Genomic DNA, 19,352 nt, shown 5'->3' on the forward strand with positions numbered 1-19,352 from the left:
TACTTAAAATTTTTAAAGTGCTTAGAAACCAAAAATATATAATAGTAGACTTTAATATAATGCTATCAATAAGTCCGCCTTTTGTACTTTACAAATTTCAATTGTAACAATAAAAAATAAATAAATAAAAATAATTAAGAACATGTTTTACTATGATGAGAGTAAGATTGACAAATTGGATATAAGGTATCACCAAATACAGAAGTCAAAGATCACTTACTCGTATTACACACAGTTAAAGTTAGTTTGTTCCGACCATCATTGCGTAACTGACCTACTGTAACATCTATTTATAATGAAACAAGCTATCCCCAAGCCCGACGGGAAAACCGGCCGGAAAAACGTCATCAAACCGAGTCATTTTGAACAGAATAGATTTATCGATCATAAATAATACCGATTTTACACATGGCTTAACTTCCTCAAAGGGTCAGTGATGCGAATAGTAACTATTAATAGACAACGATTATCGAGCGTCGTGTTAAGATCGAGTTATAATCGATTGAGAAGTAGTGCATGTGATATTATTGTAGTGTGGTCTTGTTACCCTACGTTCACTCAAAGAATGATAATCGAGCTCTTAAAGTAAATAAAATTGCAAAAAAATCTGGGATATGCTTTATATAGTATTCTGGAGATCAGACGGAAATCGAGTTACTTACCCATGCCGTCAGTAAGATCCAGATCTTAGTGACGGGAGAGCTTGAACTCAAAGGAAGGACCAACCCCTAACAACTACTAGGTAAAATACTATATTTCAGATTAAGTAGATCAGAGTTTGTATGAGGATGTAATCATCACAAGATTCAACGGGTACTAAAAAGGAAATATCTTTATTGTTAATGTGAAATCCAAAATTGTTTATTAACGGAATATTTGATTGTACACATTTTCCTTTTGGCGTAAAGAAATATTCAAATACCTAACATTTAAATCAAATTTCAAAATGCGTAAATTCAACGCGATTCAAATTTGGAACTATGTAGTTTACTTCTATAAAGCTATTATTAACAAAATAATGAAGACATAAATTTGATAAGCCGTTATTCTTATCACAAAAAGCAATTAACGACCATGATTTCCTAAAAGAACACATGGTAAGGAAATTAAAAAATAATTCACACGCACATTCCATTTCATTTTAGACCTTATTTTTATAGACATAAAACAATAAAATAGACCTACAATTTTTTGCGGCACCTCATTAAAGCCATGCGTGACTAATTATGCCAAAATTATACCGGTGCGTTTCCCGCCGACATTTGATTGGTGTATTCGAAAATAACCGACCAATAGGAAGCTTGGGCGGGACGGCGCGCGCGCACGTACCGTCGCGGCTTTGTTATTCGAAATATGAATATTCAAATACTATTGTTAATGTGAATTCACTGTTGCTAATACAGAACAGGTTTATTCTCTATCTGTTTGTCCAATTATATATATCAAAGTGACTCCCCAGTTAAATCATAGTTATGCACATGGTAATTAAGATGAGATATCTAGATTAAATTACACACTAAAGAACTAATTTTTTTTCTGATTTTTCTGCTTGTTAATCTTATTATATTTATACCATTTCAATGCATTAACATGACAAAAATAATGGGTATTATAATTATTTAACGAAAGGAAACTAAGAAAGCAAATCGAAACTTGACGGCAAAAAAATAACCTTTCAACTAAGGTATAACAATTTTTTAATTCCTAAACAATGCCAAAATAAAAAAAAAAGAACCAGTCATAGTCCAAGAGCCAGCTCACATCTGCCTCAAACTTGCACCGAACGTTTCCCAGCCCAGCGGAAGTTTCACTTCAACGGTCCTTCACAAGGAATTGTAGACTCAAAACCCACATAAACTTGTTGAGGGGCTCTCCAACACGGCAGGGGTCGTGGAACAATGGACTATTTACCAGGCCTCTTTTGTCTTTAGTATGAGAGACGAAGCACTTTTTTCGAGTGCGCCGGAGCGTAGCTTGGTGCTAGCGTTTTTGCTTTTCGTAATTAAGTTTTCAGTTTCGATTTGTTTGTTTTCCTATTGGCGTTTGCTCGCGGCTTCGCTTGGGGCTTTGTTTGTGTAGAATTTTTTCGGTTTTGAATCAATTGCTTACAATTATGTTAACAGAATCAAATTAGGATAAACCTTAAAGTGTTATGTTCAAGGATATCTGTTCGTTAATCATGGTTATAATGTTATAATTAATAATAATCGAAGTTATATGTTTATAAAAACACCATTTGTACTATGTATACAAACGCATAACAAAAATTGTAGCTTATTTAATATTTGTATCTTAAACCACTTATTAATTCTATGTCCATATTGTCCATACATACATTTTATTCTATAGTGCCTTGATTATTACTATTAGGTATTGAAAGCAATGTAAAATATTTTTATAAATTAAAAACATATCATTCAGAATTCAATATTCGAATTTTATTATTTAAAATACATTTCAAAATTTAAAATCCGAACATGTTCCATCGAAATTTGAACTGCAAAGTTTCTATCCATTCCATTGTGTTCTAAAATTAATAACCAGAATGTTACTCCAATATTCTTACTGCAGAGCGAATTTTGCTGGGAACATTTTTATTTACTCGACAAAAGTAAACGGTTTCTCACATGTGTAGGGTCCTTTACTATTCGTGTCTGGAATACCAAGCTTTTGAAATGTTTTGGACTAGAATTCTTTAGTCTAGAATTTTGAGCTGTATATAGATGAAAAGTAGAAAAACATGTAGTTTGTAATGGCTTTCTTTGAACCTTTTAATGGTTGGCTGTTTGGTAGGTTGGCTAGATCTTTATGGACATTAGACACATGTAAGGTTATTATTCTTTTATAACAGAAGTTGATTGACAACATGCTCTTTCACTCTTTTCTTTTATCTGCTGGAGCCCGAAGTCTGCCTGCTGACATTTTCTTTCTTCTTAGCTCTATCTTGTAATGGGGAATGCGGCAAAAAGGGCTAAACTCCTTATTCCTGATAGCACAACGCACAGCTTCATCGGTTTAAGACAAACATGATATCACTAATTCCGACGACATTATCAATGCTATACGACGCATTACTTACAATTATCATCTGCTTCTAGTAATATTGAACTAAAGGGTCTTTAAAGAAATTTATTTAGGCAGTCAAGCAAGGTGAGCTGTTAGAAAAAGCAATTTCGAGATCAGCGTAATCCTTCCATGATTAGGCTCATATAACCGATAGGTTTGTAGAACCATGGATTAGTGGTGGAACTGAAGCTACAATTATCGAATCACATTTGAACATAAACAACAATAGTAAATAATAACTAATATAAAAACTAGCTCCCGCTGGATTCAAAACAAAATGTTATGTGTTGTACTTTTTTTTAGATGTTTTGTATTGGTCTGGATTTATTTGTAGTGCATCCGAGCGCGTGATATAATCATTTTTTTCACTGATTTCTATTTTGTGTTTGGTTCACTAAACTGTTAATACTTCAACAAATTGTATATTATGCTCATTATTCGATTGTGAAATAGTGGAATCAGTGAATAAGGCTCATCTCATCTCATAGCGTATCCGCTTGCATTCCTAGATCATTCTATATAAAACAAGATGATGCCATTCAAAATGGCAATGCTGCCAGCCTTTTTGGCATACTCCCGCAAGTTGATACTATAAAGGCACTATACAATTATTTTGGTGTAGGTCATGTAAATAAACATATATTTGCATACATTGAAACCAAATCAAATTGAAATTAACTACGTTAATGTATTCACAATCCGTCGTCTACCCTATTCCGATTGACAAAAAAACTGACAAATGTTCTCATTTTACGATGCATAGTATGCATACATAAATAATGTAGACTTTTAATTATACTTTGAGAACTAAAATACATGTAAAGTCCCAGGTTCGGATACTAGTTGGGGCATGATGTGATGAACTTTTTCTGATTGGCCTGGGTCTTGAATGTTTATCTATGTAAAAGTATTTATTATAAAATATACTAGCGTTGCGTTAGAATCTCGAACTTATGCGATGCTAACTTAATCTGTATAATTTGTTCAATAAGTATACCAGTTTATTAAATTTCATTAAAATAGGACCAAAAAATGCCGTGTGGTTCCCGGCACCAATAAAAAAAGAATAGGACCACTCCATCTCGTTCCCATGGATGTCGTAAAAGGCGACTAAGGCCGCTTATAAACTTGGGATTCTTCTTTTAGGCGATGTGCAAATAGTTTCGGGTTGCTAGCCAACCCGTCACTATTTAAATCTCAATTCTATCATTAAGCCAAATAGCTGAACGTGGCCTATCAGTCTTTTCAAGTCTGTTGGCCCTGTCTACCCCGTAACGGATAATGACATGATCACATGTATGTATGTTGGACCAAAAAAATTAGAATTCTATCTTAAATCAATATGGTCCCTCCATTTTACTGCCACAGCCCACAAACAACGATAATATCTTGGAATGCTTCTGTTCTGATCTCATCTATGTTAAAGACGAATTTGATTGCTGGCCGATGCTCGTAAAATATACGACCTCTTACAGGAATTGTGTTACGCCATAAGTATTATAGCCTACTGTTGTTATTCTAATCAGACGATGTTTGATAGCGTTTTGTTTGACTCGATAGATGTGGCTTTTCAGAATAGAATAGAATATATTTATTTTCAAAATTGGCACAAGGAATTCACATTTTCACAATCCTCAAAAAACGCGGGCTAACTCAAACGTCAAAAACAAAAATCAGTGTTGCCAACGCATGAAAATAAAATACCATTTTTTATGATGTTAACGCTCTATCAATTCATTTGAACTTAACCCGTTATTCTTACGAAAGAGGAAAACATTGTAATCAATATATTCAGTAAATGTAAAACCAAGGAGCCTTATTATATTTATGTCTCTTATGTTACTAAACGCCCAATATTTCGGCAACACAAGTTCAATGCAGATATCACTCGTGTCAAATAAGGCCAAGAGGGGATAGCCCTTAACACAATCAGCTGTATAAGGCTTAACGTCTTTATTAAGCCTATTGTTTCGTTCTCATTATGGACAGAAACGAAACCGTTGATTCCAAACATAAAGTTAATCTACATACAATAAAATTATTTGCATAATATCTCAATTCGTAATGCACAAGGCTGATTTGTATGGCCAGAAAATATTTCACGCTTGAAAGTGTATGGGACACACGGCTCTGTGGTTCGGCGAGCCGGAAAGGTATTTTTAATACCAATTATTAGTATGGTCATAAATTGAGGGAATATTTACGTATAGGGATCGCTTTTGTTTTTTATTGCTTAGTAATTGCAACATTAACATAAATTAGAATTGTGAGGAATGCGTTTGTTTGCTTTTTTAGTGATACCAGAAATATTATTTTTTGTAGAAAATTTTAAGTGTATTTAAACTGAATTAATGGTCAGCTTTTTATGTCCTGCGATATTTGCATAAGTACGCATTTGAAATAGGCTTAAACGTTTTATCTTTTTTGAATTAGTGCCTAAGTTTTCTTATACGGTATATAATATTGTATCTCAAAATTTTTTAACGAGAATATTGGCTCCCTTTACCCCCCGTTTCCCATACCTACATATACATAAATGGCTAGACAAAAAAACAATAGCTAAGTTTCATGTTCTACATGTCCGTAATACCGACGAAGCTTATACAAGACAATAGTACTATGATTATTATTATACCATTGCATAGTACCTACTTGCTGAATCGATTGTTACAAATCGTGATGTCGCTATTATACAGGTGTAATCTAGTGCCATAAAAAATAACACATCCTGTTAAGAGTATTAAGAGAAATTTCTTAATACTCTTAACAGGATGTTTTATTTTCTAACTTGGGATATTCCTATTTTAGTTTGGTTAACTGGAAGAAATCCTCAATCAAAAAATAAAAATCAAATCCCCATCAGAAATATCACGATTGGGATAAGTCCGCCATTGTACATATTTCTTTTTTAATTCCATTTTCTGTATGATTTAATTTTTTGTGCATCATAGAGTTTGCAAATAAATAAACAAGAGCTTTGATAGCGGGGCTGTTTAGCGCAGTAGGTTATATTCTTGCCTCTGAACTACAGTTCACGGGATCATCCATTGGAAAGAAATATAGTGGTTCTATTCTAATGCGCTGGACACCACAATGCACCCGCGTTAACGGATTTTAATGAAAATTTTAGGACCACTCATCTCGTTCCCATGGATGTCATAAAAGGCAACTAAGAGAAAGGCTTATAAACTTGGGATTCCTCTTTTAGGCGATGGGCTAGCAACCTGTCACTATTTGAATCTCAATTCTATCATTAAGCCAAACAGCTGTACTTGGCGTATCAGTCTTTTGAAAACTGTTGGCTCTGTCTACCCCGGAAGGGATATAGACGTGATTATATGTACGTTTAAAAGTGAGACGCGAGTTTAGAAATCATAACGTTAAAATACCTAAAAGAGAATGTGTGAAGTTTCCTCAAAGTGCAATGCTCATAAAATGCCGTTTTCATATTGAAACAACTCGAAATTTTGCAATTTCTAAAACAATATTCAACTAAGTTCTAAACTCCCGATATACGCCATTCGAACATCGAATAAAATAAAACTAACGGCCAGTTCCAAGAAGGCCAGTAAAATTAACTAGTCACTAGCGTATTTTTAATGTGAGAAAATATAATCGACTTAGAAAAGTTTTATAATCATTCCCTTTTTATAAATTTTTAGGTGGATCATATTTTTTTTTACAATAGATGAAACCCAAATGATTTAAAAAATCGAACCAGTGAGTTTCGTTAATAAAAATGAACTTAAATCTTATTTTTCTAAATTCTAAATGCAATAGTTGAGATGTTAAAATGTCAAATTGAAATAAAAAAAATAAAATTCAATCGCTTACTTAATTTAAATAAAGAACCTCCACAAAATATCAAATTATAGCAAAACTGCATTCACAAATTTGGAATATTAACATACCAGTGAACTCGCACACAAAACTGGCAATGTGTAAGCGTAACATTTGGCGCTGTAATCTACCGCAAGAGGTTAACTTCGTAATATCTTTTGTTTTGCAAGTAGCAACCCGTAAAATATGTGTATAATCCTGTTAGAATTTCTTAAACTGAAAAATGCAAAACGGAACCAGCAATGCAATCGAAAATATGGAGAAAAAAAATTGGTATTTATCATGTGGTTACCGGCACTTAGGAATAGGACCGCTCCATCTATTTACCGTGGATAACGTAAAAGGCAACTATGGGATAGGTAAATAAAACTTGAGATTTTTCTTTTAGGCGAAGGGCTAGCAACCTGTCACAGTTTGAATCTCAATTCATCATAAAGCTATACATCTGAATTTGGCCTGTTAATTTTTTCAAGGCTATTGGCTCTGTCTACCGCAAGAGGTATAGACGTGACTATTTGTGTGTCTGTGCAAGTTTATAAGCGTATCCCTTAGACGTCTCTTACGACAGGGCGAAGATATGAAGTGGTTCTATTCTGAAGTGCGAAATATATACTCCAACGCGCATTGAGACAAGCAATTACATAGGCGAACACTTCTCAGTGAATGTAATTTAATACCCTTTCCTCACAAAACCCTCGCGAGCTGTCAGAATTCCGTTTTGGGATTCCGACACCTAGACTTATTACGGGGGGAATGTGTTGCAAAATTGATGGTAACAGGCATTTTATTAATTTTGTTTGTCTCGTTTAACTGTGTTGAATGAAGGACGTTGGCATTGGAATTTATGAGGATTATATCAAAATTGATTGGTAAGTAATACTGTGCTATTTTGCCTGTATTTTGTACAAAAGTTTAATTTTTATACTTACAAACAAAGTGCCGTGTGGTTCCCGGCACCAGTACAAAAAAAAGAATAGGACCGCTCCATCTCTTTCCCATGGATGTCGTAAAAGGCGACTAAGGGATAGGCTTATAAACTTGGGATTCTTCTTATTGGCGATGGGCTAGCAACCTGTCACTATTTGAATCTCAATTCTATCATTAAGCCAAATAGCTAAACGTGGCCGTTTAGGCTCTGTCTACCCCGCATGGGATATAGGCGTGACCATATGTAGGTATGTTTATGTATAAACAAAACTAAAATAAAAAATGGAATGATGAAGTAACTAAAACTATTGAATTGTGGAGTTTAAAAATTTAAAGCATTTAAACTCAGCAACATTATTATACATACACTCCTAAATTAAAATTGTTTTGAAATCCCTATTTTTACCCTGGAAAATTCGTATCCCTAAGTATAGGTAAATATCTATATTCATTTTTCTCTAGACAATTCTTACGTACAAACTCAAAGGGCTCAAAAGCTCAAAAGTGTAGAGAACCAATATCAAATTGTATTCTACCCTATCTAGTACCATTATCTCCAAAGAGGTTATTTCCCTTAAGACTCAAAATCAGTGATATGTAATACCTCCGTAACAACACTAACATATGGCGCCATACGAGACCTGCTCACTCAGCCGCGTGTATTCGATGCCTCTCTAATTAGACCACCTCAATGTAAGGGTCATAGACTTATATAGGTATGTAATAGACTGATTAAATTTACTATTTCTAATTAATGTACTTACTATACTGTAATAGATTGATATAATTTTTGGAACAGATTTCCCTGATGTGAAAAATTTTCAGAAAAAAGCCTGAATTGAATAATGTCACGATACATATACATAGGTTATCAAAATAGTTCTAGTAATTTTAAAGTACTTTCGTAAAAATGAAAATATGTTTGTATGCATCAAACAGAAGTATTTTCGTTCGTCATCGATTTTGTTTGACAATTTTTTAAGCATTTCACATTCAAGAGAGTGCTGTATGAATGAATGATGAAATCGACATTTTTAGGATTTAAGTGCTCAGTAATCATATTATTTATTATTTATAACTGTAGTGAAACTACATAGTTGATCTATCGTCCGAAGATTTTATGTCTATGGTGCGGTTATGGGACCAACTCGTAAACGGGACATTTTTCATTCTGACGTGCATTATTATTAACATGGCTATTATGAAAACGATAATATCAGGACAGAGGAATATTTGTGTATATTTGTCATGTTAAATAAACAAAAACTCTCGAAGGTTAAATTATTCTACTTACTTCTTTTTTAAATACATTCAAATTTGTAGTCACGTCTATATATCTAGCTGGGTAGACACAGAGCTAACAGTCTCGAAAAGACTGAAAGGCCACTTTAAGCTGTATGGTTTTCTGATGGGATTGAAATTCAAATAGTGGCAGGTCACTATCCCATACCTACAAGAGGAATTCCAAGTTAATTTAATTGTCTGTTATAGTCTGCACTTAGCTTATATGTTTTTGTTCGCTTTCAGAACAATATGGGTGATTCTTATTTACGAGTAAGTATATTTATTAGTATTTTATTACTTAACTTATATATAATTTTATCTAAATATATGACTGAACAAACTGCTGAATGAGCTTATAGGTTCCTGATATAGTCTAGTTGCAATATGAGAGGATTCCCTGAATTCCCACGGGAACTATAACTAACAGGATCGTATATATCTAGATGACGTATTGTGTTGCCTACTTATAAAAAATTGTTAGCAAATATTACATACATACACTTCCCATCACGAATTCAAAGAACTTCAACAATAATTTTATAAAAGCCGTCTTAATACTTTGGGTATCATAAAACAATGCATTTATTTGCATTTCTTCTCGGCCTTGTCTTTATTTCGTGAAATAACAAAGACATTCGCAACGTCTGTCTGTTCATACTTTGTAGTCCAAAGTCTGCTTTGAACTTTGAAATACCCTTTACATTGTTTGAAACTTAAAAAGTGTAAAGAAGCTTAAGTAAAAGGTTTTTAAATAAATAAGTTTGAATTGTGCAAGTTCGTTATCTCAATTCCTTGGATTTCAGTTCAAGAATTCAGAAGTTCACAATTTTCACGTTTTTGCCTCACATTTTTTTTAAATCCCGTATCTGTTATTGTTCTGTAATGTTCCATGACGTTGCTCACCAATAGAATATAACTCCATCTCTTTCCCATGTATGTCGTAAAAGGCCACTACGGGATAAGCTTATATAAACCTGAGATTCTTCTTTTAAGCGATAGTTTAGTAACCTGTCACTATTTGGATTTCAACTCTATCATTAACCCAAACAGTTGAACGTGGCTTATCAGTATTTTTAAGACTGTTGACACTGTCTACCTTGGAAGGGATGTAAACGTGATTATATGGATGTATATTGTTCTGTAATGTTTACATTAGTTTTTTTTTAAGATTTGTTTCTCTTACATTCTCGACCAAAATGTATGCTGATTTATTAAAGACAGTGTATGTAAAGCTGTTCTCCCGTATAACCTCTCGTTATAGTAAACAAAAAAAACAAAATCTTCCTAGAGCCTCCGTCATCTTAATTAAATTCGTAAACACCTTAAGCCTTAAAAAATTACCAAAAAAAGTGTTACACCACACTTTTTACGGACAAACATCGCACCTCATTATAACACGTAAGCCATCGACAATAATATCGAAAAACGCCAATCAATCTCATAATACGTCCCTAGTGATTAGTTACGTGCCACTAATTTATCGAGTATCGAGTATATGAGTAACTCGATACCGGTTTCTCCTCGTGGTTATCGACAAAACGCGACGTCTACGTCTATTTGGAGCGCGTTCGAACACGGTTCGATTAAATGCCGTTGATTTTAATGACAGGAACTGATTTATCAAACGCTTGTGACGGAGAATTTTCAAGTTGGAATACAATGAATATGAGATAATGCATGGATGAGACTTAATATGGTGCAATACCATGAACGTTTTTGGGCACTTAATATTAAAATGTAATTTGCTTCAACAGTTAATAGTTGCGCATCATTGTTTTTTGCTAAGTTTAACGAACTTAACTGTCAAAGTCTAAAAAAAAATAAACATGAAAAAGCAATTTATAATCTAATTTTGATATTAAAAAAATATCTTCTCGAAATAAAACAAAAAACTTAAAACCACAATACCCTTCCTGCAACTTGGTTACACCTAACTTTAGTGAACGTCTATTCCTTTGTTCAGTATGTCGTCTCTAGTTAACATTAACTCGATGTCAAATGTCAAGTTTTGAATATCATTCGATTCGAATCGGATGTTTTGTCTTGCGAAACAAAGCCGTTGAGGTTTGAATTTCGAATTGCATTTATGGCATTTATTGACTGTTTGAATAAATGAGATTTATGCTTTGACTGTGGGACTGTGGCTTGAATATTAACAATTTCAAATGAGTTCCCAGTTCAGATTATTGGCACCTACGTATAAGTAGGTAAATTTTCAGGTAGTTTATAAATAAACAAGATTTGCATCTTCTAATTGTGGCGTCTTTGTAAATATATAGAAAAAAACGAACTTTCTCTGATTGGCCAGGGTCTTGGATGTTAGTTTATCTATATTAGGAGTATTTATTATAAAAAAAAGTTATAGTGGTTAAGGCCTATAAATATGGAATCCTTCTTTTAGGCGATGGGCTAGCAACCATTCACTATTTGAATCTCAATTCTATCATCAAGCCAAAAAGCGCCTTACGGGGCCTTTCAGAAAAAGCTTTATAGATTTTTAAATCTGAAACAAGTAATTATTTTTACACAGAAATTAAAAAAAAAACTCCGAGGTAGGAGACTATATATGTATTTAGACTTCACTTAAGAGTATAAGATTCAAGAATTCCTATGATATATCCTAAGCAACATTATTATATCTAAAAATAAGAAAAAGAAGGACGAGAATAAAGACATGACATGACATACATGGCTCCTCATGGTCGTACTTATATATATTCCTTTTTAGACTACATTTTCAGATTTTTCGACTACATCTTTCAAATACAGACATATAGCAATGAATATTCCATTATATGTATATGTTGAATATTTTATAACCAACTCATTAATTGGAATAATTTAATGCCAACGGTTTAACATCTTATAATGAAAACATCTCAAAAAATCATGTGTAGGATGTTATTGCCTTATATTCTGAATGTTCTTTTTACGATCGTTTTTAGATCATAAAAAGATAGTCTTTTAAATACAGGAAATCGTCCAAGAAGATGCGTATCTGAACTAACCGATACTGTTATTGATAAGATCAAATCATTTACCTTAAAGAATTTACATATATACATATAGTCACCTTTATATCTCTTGCAGGGAAGACAGAGCCAACAAAAAGAAACTTTGTAATAAAATAGCTTAGACAATTAAATAACAAAAATTTGTTAAATTTATCGATAATTAAGGCTGTCAAAGTAACGGCAACATATAAGTTTCAATACATGAAATTCCCAGTATAAAAAATATATGTACACTTGATCATAGTATATTTATTTTCCCATACAAACCTTTTCAAAAATTGACGCTATGATAGATATATAAATCAATAATGATAATTAAAAACCACCAATTGAAACGGAAGTATTATGTTTCCCGTGTTATCGAGATACCTACTAATAAATTACTACTATACCACCGTAAGCCTTCAATTTCGATTGATTTATTTGATTAAATTTATCGCCAAGAGACAAATTTACGGATTTCCTAAATCAGTATACCTATAGTTAAAGGATATTGATAGCTATTATGTGTGTGGTAAAGGTTAAATTATTATTGTAACTGTGAAAACAGATCTATTATGAAATGGATTAGAAAAAAGTCTAAAATTCATACATATAGTAGCAGTTATGGCTATAGTAGTTCAATAATAAAAAAGGATATATTAAATACGGAAATATAGTAAGAAAACCTGCAATACATAACTGAAATAATATGCCAAAAGTCTAGATTTTCATAATCCATGAGCCAGACTTTTGGCATGTATGTACATAGCAATAGCCTTACAGAGTCAATAGCCTCGAATAGACTCAAAGGCTACATTCTAGAATAAATGATCCTATAATTAATGACAACGAAAAATTTATATATATAGTATATACCTACTGGATATTGACATTTATAAATAATACAGGTAATAAAAGTTTTGAACGCACATGTAACGTAGTACCTTTACTTATCTCGAACGTTTTGAATCAGAGTAGCTCGATGACCACGGATCATTGAAACATGATTCGTAATAAATAATAATTCGATCGAGATAAAAAAGATAGGTACGTTACGTTCGTGTTTAATACCTGTATTATTTATAAACAGTACCAACGAGAATAGTTTGAAATCAGATGTATAAGTCACTCCTATATACTCATTTCCTTCGTGGTCACAGTACTTTATTTCTATTAAAATTTGTAATTTTGTGAAACGCATAGGCGTTTACTTTACGGAGGAAAAAATCTGAACAAAACAACAAAAATAATGAAACTAGTAGACCTTACCTAATTACCCACTTAAACTCCGCTTCGGGGAAAGATAATCGTTTTATGTTTACGAAAGATAATCTCAAAAATTAATATTCTCTTCGATTTTGTTGTAAGAATATTTCTTAGAATTTTGTTAATAAATTGGAGGATCAAGATCTGAAATGCTTACAGGCATAGCGAAAATTTATTAAACGTTTCCACGAATTTTAAATATTTACTATTTTATTATGAAAATGATCAATCGTAAGTCAATATTACGTGTAGATACTATTATAATTTGTTAGGCTTTTTCAAGACTGCTGGCTCTGTCTACCCCACAGGGGATATAGACGTGATTATATGAATGAATGAAAAATTTGTTTGACGGTTCGACTTTGTGGTTGAAATTACATTTATTTCACCTCCTGACATGCATCTTTTGACCATGACTCTACATTGGATACCTATATCTAAGCGACTCCAGCCTTATCTCATCTAAAATTTAATAGATACTGAACCAATAAAATTTATTTTAATACAGTTAATATTTTGTTAAAATTAAGCGTAATTATTTTTTGTTATATGAATTTCATTTGTATATATTGGGAATTATAAACAATGTTATTACAGTTTAGATGCAAAATACATGTATTTTCAAATGCAATACAGGAAAAAATGCATAACAGATGGATAACTTCAATCACGTACACCCCAATATTAATGTCGAAATATTAATGAAATTATCAAGTAGTCTATTATATTGCTACCTGATTTTTTATACAAATATTGGGCATCTGCAAGGTGAAATTACCGTGTCTAATCGGTTTATAATGACTGGCTCTTCAATTTTATTGAAAAGGATCGCATTGCGGATGTAAAAGTGATGAGCCATGCACCGGGAAAGATTTGGGAGGATAAGCCGCTCGAGAATATTGGCGATCTTATTTTTCAGTTAAAATCAAGGAGCTAAACTGCTGTCTAATAACCAAATAAAATCACGTCTGAAACATAAACAGAATCAACAGTCTTAAAAAGACTGATAGACCTCGTTCAGCTGATTGGCATATTAATAGAATTGAGATTCAAATAGTGACAGGTTGCTAGCCTGACGCTTAAAAGTAGAATCCCAAGTGTATACATTTTATCCAAACTTTTGTTTTTCTTTTTAGTTAAAGTAAGTATCTTTCATTTTTTGTTTGACCTAAGCTTCCCTGAATTTAAAAATGGAAAACCTAGTATCGTGAAATAAGTACAATAATGCTAAGAATTTAAACGTAAAACAACTCATAATATTAATACGTGCCATAAAACGATACTGTAATAGTGAAATTATATTAGTCTTAGCTTTTACGTGAAGTCATAAAAAACCTAACTAGGAAACAAATAAAAAACATACAAATCCTCACCAGGCATGCCTTGTCCATATTAAAACATACCATTATTAAAACACAGTTAGACCCAAGAATACTAAAGAGCACGCAAAATATGATATTGTACTTCGGACAAATATTAATAGAGATCTTTTGATAGTCCAACACAATGCCCCAATGATTTGTGGTTGTGGTATACTTATTCGGATTATAGACGATCATATTTTTAATATTATCTCACGGACTCCCGGTTCAATTGTACGTCTTTATCAAACACAATTTTTTGTGTATAATGAATGAGCGCTTAGATTTGAACTTGCTTCTCACAGTTCCAGTGTGTGTGGTTAAAACTTGAACATGCTATGTTATGGACTGTTAATTTCATGCTAAAATTACAGGGATTATGCGCAGAGAATTATAATGTCATAGGACAAAAAAACATAAAAAGTTATTCGTAAAAATTTCCAAGTAAATTATAGCTATCAGACAAATAGCATACAATAAAAATAATTAAAACACAGAAGTAAACAGTTAAGATTGCATCTAAGAATAATTATTATGTTAAGTGAAAAATCTATTTAATTTTGTTTTTGCTTAGGTCCAAGACTTGGGTCTTTATTAAGAAGCCAACTTTTTATTATCAGGTTTGGACCTGATAATAAAAACTTGGCTTCTAAAGTTGAAATTAATTCCTTTTTTCTTTCAAGAGCAACACAAACTAATCGCAACCAACCGCCTCCTTCATTGGTAAATCTTCAATTCTAATTTATGTCTTTCTCTCCTCAGGCACAAACGGAAAGTGACCAATCTCCTGCCGTCGAAGTCTTCAGCGCCCAATCAGGGGTCTCAGCGTCGGGCACCACCTCAAGCTCCTCTATACGAAGACCTACAGGACTTGCCCAGGAGACCGCCATTACCGCATAGACCTGACTTGGAACCTCAACTAGAGGTAAGAACACAAAAAATTTGACACATTGATTTTGAAGTTATTCTCTTTAAATTTTCTTTACTTCTCTTTTCCATTAGAAATTTTGCTATTACCTTCTGATTTTCACGTGCTTTCTCCAGTATCGAATTTAACCTCACAAGTTTACTGTTGTAACATATTTTACCAACAATAATGAACAGCTGCACAACACACTTAAAATTATTCATCAGATTTTAGAAATAATGCCTCGTTTTTTAAAGCATCAATGTAAACCTATGTAAGTACTGGCTACTTTAATTAATTCTACTTATCTCCTTTTCCAGATGGTAGAAACGAAAAGACCCAACTGTCCAGGACGAGTTTTTGTCTGCGGCTCTGGAGGCACTTGGAGAGGAGGTAACTCCTGCGGAGGAGACACATGTGGAGCCCCGTTATACGAAGAACTTCCCCACAGATCCGATGACTCTCTTCACAGCGACGATCATTTCGCAGAAGACGAGTTGAGTTTAGTCGGAGAAGCAGCTCCTTGTAGAACCTGCTCAAGGCCACCCGCTCCCCAATCCTTACCCCACAGACCTAGACAGCATCGAATGGACCGACGACCTAAATCTTTAGAAAGACGAAGAGCTCAACACAGAATGCCTCGACATATCCATCCACCAGATCCTTCCGAATTTCACGAAGGTGTGTTATTAGATGCATTATTAAGATTATATCCCCAAGTGGGTACAGTTGGTGCGAGACCTGGGCCTATGCCAGTTGGAGCTGGGGGAGCATGGCCTGGTGGAGAATTGCCTGGAATCGGGTGCTGGAGAGGACCAAGAGCGTCTCCTAAACCGCCAAGTGGAAATTCCTCTTTTGGTTCAGACTCTGGTTATAGCAATAATACTTGTGGAACGTGTGGCACGAGGGCTTCATCGAGACATCGATTGTCAGCAGAAATTCCTATGTCATGAACCAACAAGTGACTTTGTGGATACTTAAGTGATATGGTCCTGTGCCATAAGTGTATGAGATAGATGAACTATCGTTTTGAAACAGGAATGAATTATTCGCGCATTTAGTAGTTAATTTCCTTGGCCTAACTTGATGATTTTCAACGTGGCCTGAAATATGCCTTCTGTTGTAGACAGTGGACAAATTAGACGAGCACTGCCTAATAAAGGACAGATAACTATATGTAGGGACTTTTCTACAGACACTGTACAAAAATCTATGAAAGTAGAAGATTTGGCCCTATTCCTATTAGTCGTTTTATTTGATATCACGTTTTGTAATTTATTTTCATTAGCGAAATGATTTGTACAAACTCATGTGACCATATTTTAGGTAGTAATAGCAGTTTCAACCTAGTAAGTTAATTCAAACTAGTCCTAAAATTATCACATTAATATCGAATTATGGAAATGTAAAAATGGGACGTGTTTTGCGTTCGCGAAAAATAATGTTGTAAATTAATTTCTCAATTTGTAGATATTGTAAAAAGTAGTTAAATTAATGACTTACTTAAGAAGAGCAGTGAGTTGGGTTTTATAATCATATCATATAATTAAATTATTATTCCGTAATGAATTTAAAAATATTGAAATCACACTCTTTCTTTACCGCATTTATTTCTCTGGTGCTAAAATTTGCATGTAGCAAAACTAATGCTCTTTTAATATATTTATTTTTTAATAGGTAACCTCTTTATTCTGTTAAGAATAATTATTGCGGTTTCTGTCCGAAAAAAATAGAAATAACTTTAACATTTGTAATTCATGTTTGTATTCAGTAAATCAGGACAGGATGCATAATTCTACGCATTTAATACTGTGTTTTCTTTTTGTAAGTAACTAGGTATTGATTTAATTTCCAGAAAAAATGTATTGGAGTAAATATTATTTGGTTATCAAAAGTTGTTTTTCTTTTCTGTTTTTGTTTTTGTGTAATTTAAGTGATATTTATTTTTTACTTTTGTTTCAATTTGAATAGATACAAACATAGCAACACTATTGTAAAATTATCGGTTGTCCAATTTATAAATATAAAAAAGCACAATAAAATGAAAAATAAATAAATTTTTAAGAATCATTTTGTTTTATTCTTACTTACCTATGATCCAAAAATGTAAATAGATAAGCAATCTAACTAAGTACAAACGCCTGAAAAGAAACGATCTCCATATGATTAAGATTATGTCCAGGGAATCAAGCTTACCTGCAGATGACTGTACCTACTGTACATAACTCGGAAAAGAGTAGCGAGTGTCATGACCGCGGTACGATTTGAACCTGTGTATATACTTTAAGTTCGGGCACCTTTACCATTCGCCAACGACGTTTCATAGGTAAAAAGTAATTAATATTATAATCTTAAGTCAATCTAGACAGCCGCTGATTTCATTATCTGTATTATACAAATTTACAAAGCTCAATTTACAGAAAAGGGTAATTGAATTTTATCTTTATTGAATGGGACAAAAGGTCTATTACAAGATGTTTAACTTAGCAACTGTAGGGTTGCACAAACAGGCGAATAAAATGTAAATACAGTATTAGATTAAATAAGAGTGCTCGGAATAATTTGACGTTAAATTTTTTTAGTTTTGATTTCAAATATTTTAACATTATTACCGATAATAATGTACGATAGATAGTATAAGATACTGTCCACAATAAGGAATTATTATAAAACTCTTTTAGAGCAGGTAAAAACCTCAAAAGATTAATTGCCGGCAAGGCTCTTATCTGCTAAGTAATAGTTGACCTAAAATATTTATTTACCCAGAACCAAATTTTCAATGGAGTCGAGAATTTTGCCCGAGAAATCACTCTCGTTGGAATTTCAGGAAAGGAAAGTATGTAGCTTATAAAACCAAAGTCTTATCCGTATGGCGACATCTATACGCCACATGTCACAAAAATAAAAAATTAAATCACGCGACGCTATCATTCAAAAACAGCGAAAAACGCCTGGCGGAAGATCTTCCCTTTGGTGGCGGTCGAGCCGAATCATCGCTCCCGCTACATATCCGTCTTTGTGCTAAATTTCATCATTACCTATTATCACTCTGTAGCGATAGATTTAAAGCTTACTTAATCGAAGGTGAAGCGCAGTCAGAGTAAGAGAAGAGGGAAATGAAAGATTTAAATTAATATTTCAGTGTATAGAAACCACTTAAACTAATACGTTAAACGTTTATGCTTATTTTTTCATACTTCAACTAATAAGTTAGAATCGCTTTGTGGTAAGTCCTGACTTTCTCAAGGGTTGTGGTGGCCAACTGATGGATTCTGGGCTCGGTAAGCTTTAAATCTATCGCTACAACTCCAACAGTTTCTCAGTTTAATTGATTCTTCGTAATTAGTATGCAGTAAACTACGGGAGCCACTCAAATGTAAAAGAATTAGTAGGTATTCAAATTATGGAGACAGATAATAGATTTTACGCATGTGACGTGTGGTTCTCGGCACTTTTGAATAAGACAACTTCCTCTCTTTTCCACTGATCGTAAATGGCGATTAAGGGATTAGCAAAGGATTCTTCGTTTGAGCGATGGTCTAGCATCTATTTGGATCTCAATTATATCACTTTAGCCGAACGTGTCTTTTCAGTTTTTGTGTGACTGTTGGCTCTGTCTACCTTGTAAGGGATAAAGACGTGTTTTATATGTGTATATATATTTAACGTGAGACTTTTCTCTCATGGAAATCTTCAAGAAAAAGA

The 19,352-nt window shown here is 33.2% G+C and overlaps 1 protein-coding gene across 4 annotated transcripts in view; it reads left to right on the forward strand.

Moving 5' to 3' along the window:
* LOC106136254 (uncharacterized) overlaps positions 1 to 17,512 on the forward strand; it is a 166,871-nt gene extending 149,359 nt beyond the window's left edge. For all 4 annotated transcript variants that reach the window (XM_060949195.1, XM_013336741.2, XM_060949194.1 and 1 more), the window contains 2 exons: positions 15,503 to 15,665; positions 15,968 to 17,512. In XM_060949195.1, the coding sequence (XP_060805178.1) occupies positions 15,503 to 15,665; positions 15,968 to 16,600 (796 nt within the window). In that variant the 3' untranslated portion in view covers positions 16,601 to 17,512. The remainder of the gene's footprint in view (positions 1 to 15,502; positions 15,666 to 15,967) is intronic.
* The last annotated feature ends 1,840 nt before the right edge of the window (positions 17,513 to 19,352 follow it).

The sequence above is a fragment of the Amyelois transitella genome, chromosome 18 (genome assembly GCF_032362555.1).
Source record: "Amyelois transitella isolate CPQ chromosome 18, ilAmyTran1.1, whole genome shotgun sequence".
In the NCBI taxonomy this organism is placed as follows: Eukaryota; Metazoa; Arthropoda; class Insecta; order Lepidoptera; family Pyralidae; genus Amyelois; species Amyelois transitella.